At 34.8% G+C, this 10,068-nt stretch overlaps 1 protein-coding gene across 50 annotated transcripts in view; it reads left to right on the top strand.

The window, feature by feature from the left end:
• LOC136830746 (enolase-phosphatase E1-like) overlaps positions 1–10,068 on the top strand; it is a 104,354-nt gene that overhangs the window by 52,138 nt on the left and 42,148 nt on the right. For 18 of the 50 annotated variants that reach the window (XM_067090606.1, XM_067090574.1, XM_067090588.1 and 15 more), the window contains 3 exons: positions 4,386–4,537; positions 5,104–5,209; positions 6,224–6,304. In XM_067090606.1, coding sequence (XP_066946707.1) covers positions 4,386–4,537; positions 5,104–5,209; positions 6,224–6,304 — 339 coding nt within the window. Of the gene's footprint in view, positions 1–2,178; positions 2,275–4,385; positions 4,538–5,103; positions 5,210–6,223; positions 6,305–10,068 lie in introns of all 50 variants that reach the window. The other 32 variants (XM_067090590.1, XM_067090595.1, XM_067090610.1 and 29 more) reach the window with 5 other exon arrangements.

The following is a 10,068-nucleotide window of genomic DNA, read 5'->3' as shown; positions in this document are numbered from 1 at the left end:
TGGTACAGTACCCGTCACTGAAGTTGGAGGTTGTTGCTGTCTGGGGATCGAATCTCCCTGGCGACGAACCACTTATCAGTTATAATTCCCCTTCTGTAGTATTTCCGGGGTCGAGAGAATTGGATATCAAACGAATTTTGTAAGTTAGCATTTGTGAATATATGAAATGTCACGATGACGTGATAAAAATATGCTTGTATATAGTAGATATTTGATCTGGATCACACCCCTCAACTGCATCCAGTGTGAAACGAAAAGACTAAATTCTTTAGATTCTTTAACCACAATCATGCACGACAGTTCTCTTCGGGGAGTCACTGTTGGAACATATGACAGGAAATCCATCAGCCTGAATGATGGATGCTTTTAATGGCAGGCGCAGAGGACACATACAGTCACGTGATCAGGTCTGATGTTGTCACGAAGATCTTTCGTATCTTATTTAAATGATACATTTACAGAAACACGATATTAGATTTTTCTTAGTTTGACTATTTCAAAAGGGCTTCTTTCGATCGGTTGTATCAGTTGTACACAGCTTTGGATATGCTATTGATGAGCTCTAAAACAAAATGTTTATTTTGAACGTTGTGCTACATCGTAATGCAATATTACTAACTTACAAAGTAATGGATAACTGAAAAATAAAGTCTTGAACAGATTTTTTTCCTTGTCGGGGTTTCATTTATGTGCTTGAAGAAACTTTAATTCTATATAATTTTGAAATAGTCTTTCTTGAACACCGAATTAGCTTAGGCATTATTGTGAGATAAACAAAACATTACTTTCATGTATTCGATAAATACTCGAGTGATTTAAAAATGCAACCACAACTGCAGACTGAATCACCATCTCTCGTTTTCAACGAAGCAAGTCACATATTTCTTTATCAAACGAATTCTTTAGACGCCATCCCATCAACTTAGCCTTAATAACTGAGATTACAGATCATTTTTTTTTCTTTTCTTTTTTAATTAGTCCTGGCGTAATCGCTTTGTAAATTTGCCTAAGAGAGAGATAGGGGGATAGGGAGAAGAAAATATCTTATCAGTATTGGAAGAGAGAATATCCAGCACTCACTTTGATAAAACAAAACCGTTCCTCCAGAGTTTTTTTTTTCTAATTCAGGTTTTTTCTTTTGAAAGACTTATTCACGTAAAGGTGGTATAAAACAAAACCATTAGTTATAGTCGTAAATGATTAGATAATTGTATTTTAGTGATTCTTTGAAGACTCTCAGAAGAATATTAATTGGTCTCTTTAATTAACTTAAGCACTAACTTGTGTTACTATAGTAAAATATTGTTGGAAAACGCAGAGTTTCAGCAGACATTCCTTTGCTTATTGGAGAGCGAAACATCCTTTGGCCCTTGCAGAAATTCTTCACATACTGTAGTTTGATGCATCGAAACAGCTATGTACTGTAAAACTAAGCTAAACTAAACCACCTCCGCCTGGAGGGGCTCCCTTAATACTCGTAATTCATGCCGTGAAAGTTGAAGGGATGTTTGTTGTCGCTTTCTTTTGAGGAACAAGATAACGAGAGGGTCTGAATATGTGACATGTATTTGGCAGGGGTTCGAAAGTGACCTTTGGGCTGTCACTGGCTCTGGGGAAGTGCCAAGCGGTGTTAAGTTTCACTGCTTTTAATCCCAGTGCTAAGGCCTGCTCCCTCTTAGGGGGCTTATTTGTTATATATTGTTTTCATTTTGCAGTGAATGTTCAGGATATTTTTTTGGCAAATATTGAAAAAACGTAGCTGGGAAATTGTCACATTAACGTACTGCATATATATAGTAGTGAATTGTTTTGAGATCAGATGATTTGAGACATAGTTTAGCTCATTTAAAATGAACTTAATATCCCTCTTTTTGGAACTGAAATAAATGTTTCCATTGTTAAAAAATTTTTTTCAATCAAGTCCTTTGCCTATTGCTTTACAATGAGAATGGACAAAAATTGAGAAATAACCAAATCCTCTTATGTCCGTAATCAATGTTTAGATTTGCAGAAAATCTTTCCCCAGCAGGATGTATGTGGTCTTTGCATTCATACTGTCCCTAATTTCTTCACCTTGCATCATATTCTTCACAAACGTCAGCCATGACGTTCACCACCAAAGTGTCGCAATTTTATCGAGTTCGTTTCTATCTCTGGGATCCTGGACGCGACCCATAGGTACACGTATCACCACCGCAATATTCTCTCCATCTTCCTTCACTTCCAGTGAGGAGGATTCTAAGAAGGGTGGGTCGCCAGGTGGCGTACGCCGGGGTAAGCTTCTAGCACTCACGACTAAAAGGGCGCCGTTCTCTTCGTCTCTCTTTCGTAGTTAGCGGGAAGAGAAGAAGCAGAATTGAAAGTCAGTTTACTTTTGGGAGCTGGTGCAGAGGTTATTTGTCGTTAGTCAAAACAATGAATAACTTCAGTTTCATTAGTATCTCTATCAATAATTTGGTCGTGACCAACCTGATTTGACTTTGAGGAACTGGTGCAGAAGTTATTTGTCGTTTGTGAAAATGAATAACTTCAATTTCATTTACATCTATGGTAATAATTCGGAATAACTTCAATTCATTTCATTAGTAATAATCCATTTTTCATTCTCAAAACAGTCATGGCAAGACACTGTCCGGTCAGTCACATAAAAGTGAACCAGCTTTATTGGTACTGAACGAGTAGCCCTATTTCCCTCCAACTTCAGAGACGAAGAGAACGTTTGCCACCGGCCCTCAGCAGCTCTTGTAGTCGAACTCAGAAGCCCTTATTATGTGACGGGTTTCTGGAAAGTCATGCAGAGACGACTGAATGATATATGTTAGACCCACTGTATATTGTCAGATCCAGCGTCAGTCTTAACCACTTGAGGTAAAAATAATCATTGAGGGAAGTTGATGTGAAAAGTGTGCCGTGGACAATTGAAACCAAAATTGAAAAGCGGGGTTAATGAATACAGATTGGTTATGAATTTGGGGTCTTAAAGTTTAGGGCAATATTGTGATGGGGGAGTATGTGATAAACTAGAGAAAATCAAAGAAGAAAAATAAACTCAGAAAAAAAATGAATTGATAGGGTAATTTTGGACGTATGATGCAGTAGCTGAACTGACATTATAATAACTTGAAGACAAAATACGTCGAGATATAATTGAAGACTCACGTGACAATCGACAGATGATCGGCAATGGCATTCGACACAAGAGCAGTTGCTTGTAAATAACGTTTTGCAGACTCACTGTTACTGCGGGGCATATATTAACAATTTACTTCATTTAATCTTAACCACCTGATGGCTACGAATTGCTCTTTTAACCAGCATCATTGATGGCTTTGCAATTAATAGTGCAACTGCAACTTTATTATAGTGTATGGAACGTCCTGCAACTGGCAATGCAACTTCAGCGTAGCTTTATGTAAAGTATGTAACTTGCAGTGATTAATCATGCAAATGCAGCCTGGCTCTGCGCTCTGAATAACTGTGCAATTAATATTGCAACCGCAGATTGAATCTGTGTCTTTATAACGTGCTCCTAAGTTGACCTAATAGAAAGCTTTCATTTTCATTATCGTCTTCAAGTTCTGTAGGCAATGAAAGTCATCTTAGTTAGTATTTAAAATCCTAACCGATATAGGTCATAGGATTTTTCGTTTCTTTCTTTAACAACGTCTGGAATAAGAACTTTGTTATTTAAAAGCTTATTTTTGTTATTACGGTTACGTCGAATTACGCTAACTGTGCTTTGTACTAATATTCTGTGCTCATTAATCATCGCTTTTTGAAATCAACATCACATTCCTATTTGTGAGGCAGTTTTGTTTTTTATTCACTGGTGTTATATATATATATATATATATATATATATATATATATATATATATATATATATATATATATATATATATATATATATATATATATATATATATATATATATATATGTATATGTATATATATATATATTATATATTCCCATTTAACATTCATGCATACATGTATGGTGCTTCCATTCATAGGCAGTGTGACATGATGTTTTAAAACCCTTCACCCCCTGTGTGTTGTTTATTTCATTCCATTTTTTGTTATGCTTTACGCTGGATGGGAACTTCAACCCCATTTTTATTGTTTTTTAAAAACAAAAACATTTAATCGAGACTTCACTGGCATTCCGACTAAAACCGCAGTGGTTCCATCCACGAAAATCTTAATTTTTGGCAAAAGCAAATTTATATTACTGCTTTTTTTTCAGTTGGCATGCGTCTGTCTTATTCTTCTTCTTCTTTCCATTTTGAAATATTGCGAATATGTTGAATCTTTTGCTTTTCCATCTTTTGACCAAGTGTCCTTCGAAAGATGGTTATACTGACGTGCTCTTTTCTATACCTTAGGGATACCCTCCTATGGGCCCCCCACCCCGTATGGTCCCTAGGATGGGCCCACCCCCTCCTTCTTATTACGACTACGATTATGGCTATGGAGGTGGCTACGGCGGCTACGGTGGCTATGGCTACGGCTACCCCCCACCCCCACCCAGGATGAGGTGAGTGAGGGTCTGAAGATGTGTTTTCGTAAGGTTTCGTTTATTAAATGCTGTCTTTTATTTCTTGATGTATGCTCTTGTGTTACGAGTTAGATATTTGCTGTAAAATTGGGCGACTTCAAGGATACAAGACTAAACAGGGGGTTTTACTTCATGTTTTGAGTTTATATATAATATATATATATATATATATATATATATATATATATATATATAAATATATATATATATATATATATATATATATATATATATATATATATATATATATATATATATATATATATATATATATATATATATATATATATATATATATATATATATATATATATATATATATATATATATATATATAGGATATATATATATATATGATAATTATTATATATTTTAATAATAATAATGAAGCTGATAATAATAATAATCATAATAATAATAGTTTTAATAATAATAATAATAATAATAATAGTTCAACGTTATATCCTTTTGCATTCACGCTTTGTCGTCACTAAGTCCCTCCTGTTCAGTGATGGCTGGATGTTAAATATCTCCTATTTTTCCAGCCGCTATGACACTTACCTGGACGAGGATTTGCCCGAGCACACCTACACACCACGCCACCGCTCAAGGATCCCCGACACTCTGAACGACATGGACATCCGAGACAAGGTAGGTCTTCCCCCCTCTCTTCCGTCCTTGCGGATACATTCGCAGATTCAGGCCGTTCTGTGAGCTAATGCCATCACTTACATACAAATAATTGCGAATTTTAAACACCTTTGGTCTTTGCAATTAATTCTCGTTTCCATGGGGATTATTGATTTCTGGTCAAGTGTCACGACCCCTCTAGCAAATGTCAAATGTCAGATGTTGAACAGACCTCTGTGCACCTCAAAAGCATCTTATTGGTCCTCCCCCAAGCCCTCTTGGAGTTTTCCTGTGCCATTGCTTGACTTGACTAAATATAGATGCATTACCAGTTCACGAATCTTGCTTGTTAATATAGGGGAAATTGATTTAATCCATTTCTGGCCATAAGATATTCGAGGAAGAGAAAGGATTGTTTTTCTTCTCCTCGAATTTTTGCTTATAATCATCAGCTCTAAACTGTTTGTATACAAAGCATGTAAGCTAAAGGAAATTTGCTTCAGATGGAAAACCTTCAAGTTTGGGCCATGATTTTGACTCTTGCAACAATACAATACATGAAGATAAACTTTGATGTAAGGTTATTATGTGCTATTGAATTGGATGTTGTGGGATGTCGTCATAATGAAAAATCGTTGAGTTCAAATTTGTATGATAACCAATAAAGACCTGCTACAGATTATGAAGTAGCAGTTTGCTAAAAAGTTGACTGACTTTTCTTGACAAAAATTTAGTACTTCTTTTGTTTGTGTTTTGCACGAGTCATTGTTATGGCCAAAGCACTTGTCTTGATGAGTGCTGACAAATGATGATGCCACCTTGCTTCCAGAATTGTGATAATTGTTGCCCCTCCCATTTTTCTTAACCACAATGGATTGCAGCATCTCCCTCACCCAAGGCTCGATGGTTGCCATCTTTGCCTTCCCATTAAAAAAAAAAAAAAGGATTTGTACTTTTGGTGCAAATCGAGACGACGGCCCTCCCGCACATGTCGTGTTTGAAATTTGTTTGTTTGTGTCTTCTTCCACGACTCAGATCGTCTCCTCCACCACCTCCACCTCCACCACAACCCCAACAAAGGTCACAAGCTACAACAGAAGCAAATCCCCGACGTGTGTAAGTCTTAATGCCTGATTCCTCTCTCTCTGCTCAAATAAGATTAATTTCACAGAGATTCATTATGCTAAGATCTGCAGCACTGTGTCAACATTGGATATATAGAACTAATCATCTTCAGAGAAGCAAATAAAGCTAGGATATAATTTCATGTAGATTAAATTCATTGCAGTAAAATGCAAGGATATTAAAAAAAAACCTAGATTATATGCAGTATGACTGATACGTATCTCATTAAGAAGTGGTTGATGTTCGATTCCCCGGGCGAGACTTTGATTTGATTTGAGATTAAATGGTAAGCATTATCCCTTCCCCTGGTCTTCCTGGCAACCCATGCATTGGGTCTCAGCATAATTCCAAGACTCTGAAATGGGCACTTGCTCTCTGAGGAATGCTTTTTGATGGCGTCTCTTGACTCAGAGTGTGGATGCTGATTTTAGTTCATTTTGGTATCTTGAAATATAAGATAAACACTTAGAGAAAAGTATAAAAATCTGGACTGAAGCAATTAAAAAATGCAATTGTTCCAGCTTAAATGTTTCTTAGTAAATGTAAATTGTCAATGCTTTATAAGTAGTTTAAAAAATGGGATATGCATCTTGAAATTTCGTTCCTAGAATCATGATGGAATATCTCACAAAGTGTCAACTCTCTCTCTCTCTCTCTCTCTCTCTCTCTCTCTCTCTCTCTCTCTCTCTCTCTCTCTCTCTCTCTCTCTCTCTCTCTCTGAGCAACTTTCTGTTTAATATTGTCTCCTTTATGGTCATAACGGTTGGATGATAGTGAAAATTATTTGTTTAAAATTTGAATTACGTAATATTTGGAATTAATAAATAAACTTTGATAATGTAAATTGAGCTGTAGTTAGTATAAAATCCCTTTTTGATATAAAATGTTAAAAAGAAATTTTATAAATAAGTATATTAAGGACACTTTTGCAAGATACTAAAATGAACCAAATCAGGTATCCCCATTTTGTGCTCTCTGGCTTGCGGTTTCTTCTGTTGCTTTTGAAAACAAGATATGCAATGATTACTCCATGTTCTGTCACATGGTTATGACTAGCTTTTACTGAAGCTAGGCATCACAGTATTTTTTATTGATGAAGAATCATTTTTGGAGACTAATATTGAACATTAACATTGTTACAATGCTTTCATTTTTGTATAATGTGTCTTAGCATAACATGCAATGGATGGCTTTGTGTGTTTGTGTACTTGCACCCCAGATATGCTCTTGGATTCACGATAAAGCAGTCACACAATTCAGTTAGGATCCATACAGACATGAGGGTATATCCTTAGAATTCTCGTACTTCCAAATCTTAGCATAATGCTCCACACTGATCCCTACTTCCGAATTTGTTGCCCTGTTTTCCGTATCTCCCCTTTCGGTTGGCACATTTTTTTGTAGTTAATGATTTTCAGTTTGATTTTGTAGGTACCAAGGCCCTGCGTTTGATTTTGTAGGTACCAAGGCCCTGCGTTTGATTTTGTAGGTACCAAGGCCCTGCGGACGATGATTTTGTCTAGTGTCATACTGTAGTTCCTTAGTAGACATTTTCCAAAACCAGCGTCTGCCTTTTGTAGATTCTTAGCATACCCTGTACATGAGACGCCTCTCCCTGGAATGTTGTCATCCCTCTTTAATTTTACATTAGCAGTCTTTGTGGTGCCCGTAGTTCTTCGCCGTGATGGTCGCAGTAAGTTTACTTTAACAAAACTGAGACCGGCCGTATGCCAAATTTGGCTGTAGAGTCAATTTGGCCAGATTAGTAAGCGTTCTTATCTGGTATCAGGACGTAATCATCTCTTATTATTAGACTCCCTGGCATTCTGCCTTCAATTTACCACGTATCAGGGCTCTCTTATCTCCATTCTACCTTGCTTATCTCCCTCTCTCATCTTTATGACACTTTGTTCCCTCCCCCCCCTTCACATTTCAGGATGAAGTTTCATGTGCTGATGTATGAAACCATATGGTAAGACATGCCATTCAGTACTCAAACAGTATATGCTGTATATATATATATATATATATATATATATATATATATATATATATATATATATATATATATATTTATATATATATATATATATATATACACATATATATATATATACACACATATATATATATATATATATATATGTATATATACATATATATACATACATATATATATATATATATATAATTGCAATATCCACATCTTTACACTCACAACTGTTACTAATGTTTCATATTGCTTTTTTTATTTTGTTTTATAGTTTCAGATGGCTTCTTTTTATTTTGCCTACAGTTTTTAATTTACTTTTTTTGTGCATTTTCTTATTCTTTTCGTTTGTACTTCAAAGAGAAAAAAGAATAACAGTACCCACATTTATACATTATTTTCCCTCATATGCATAAATCCCCCCGTTTGCCTTCTTATCAATTCACTCGCTTTTATTTCAGTTGCCTTAGCACCAGACCTTATCCCAATAATAGTATATGTTCTCTTTTATTTTGTCTGCACCATTTTTGTTTACTTTCCTTGCTTTTATTTCAGGTATTTTATTTATTATTTGAATGCATCCAACAAACTGTTTATTTATTTCATTGTATTTTCAATTGACTCCCCCTGCCTTATTCGAATGCCATTTTTACTTTTAGTCTCGTGACCAGCCAAGTAAATAAATTTTGATCCTGCCTTGGTTAAGCTTTCCTTGCTATGGAATTGGTCATCTAACCATTAATTTTAATTGTACTGAATCAGAATACTTTTTTGTTTGACAGTTCCCTCCCCTGATCCTCCTGTTTAAATCTGTTTACATCCTATATTTAATTTAACTCTTATTTCCTTCATCCTAGTTATAACCCGTTCTTACGTTTAATTTTGATTATATTCACATTGCACATCCATGCCCTTGTCACAGTCACCTACTCTTGATTTCATTTCGCTTACATTGAGTTTGACACCTCTCCCTGCTTTTATTTTAGTTGTGTACTGTGCTTTTCTGCTTTTATTTTGCTTATGTGTGACTGAAGTCATCCCTTGTCGTATCAAGTGTTGTCTCAGTATTTTTTATTTCGGTTTTGTTTCTGTAATATTTTAATTTCCTAGGACTAATTTGTCAGTAGACTAATTTTTATTCTCTTTTAGTTGATTATTATTTACCAGAGTTTTATTCAGTAAAAAAGCAATGAATTTTGTAAGTATAAAACCCCTGTTGAGGCTTTGGTGTTTTTTAGTTTTTCTTCTTTTCTTTTGCTTTTACTGTAGAATGTTTTATTTTGTTTGGCATAGAATTGTACATATTCCTTACTCTGTACTATACGAAATGGATATAAGAATGAATGTTTGTTTTTAAAGTTATTCAACCGCTAAACCTTCCAGACATATCTATTTGTCATGAAATCGTCTGTTAGTAATCAAATATATTTACTTTAATTTTAAATGTTGCTTCTGTCATAAGTTATATGATTATTATCCTTGAGACAGTGTCTCAGTAATAAATTGTGGTACGTTAAAATAATAATGTAAAACTTATCAATTTCTTCTTATATTCACTGCTGGCACTTTTTATTCTAAACCGAATATCAGACTTATCCAACAAGTTAAACAAATTTTGGGAAATATTAAATACCAAACACTTTCCTCTTCAAGTGATTGTTATGGGAACATGAATATATTTAGTTTGTTTTTAATGAGTATGTTTATTTACATGTATTTTGTAATTATTTATAGGTGCAATACTTACCATGACATGTGTATATTT

This window comes from Macrobrachium rosenbergii, chromosome 47 (genome assembly GCF_040412425.1).
Source record: "Macrobrachium rosenbergii isolate ZJJX-2024 chromosome 47, ASM4041242v1, whole genome shotgun sequence".
Classification (NCBI taxonomy): domain Eukaryota; kingdom Metazoa; phylum Arthropoda; class Malacostraca; order Decapoda; family Palaemonidae; genus Macrobrachium; species Macrobrachium rosenbergii.
This window is presented reverse-complemented; position numbering and strand designations above follow the sequence as displayed.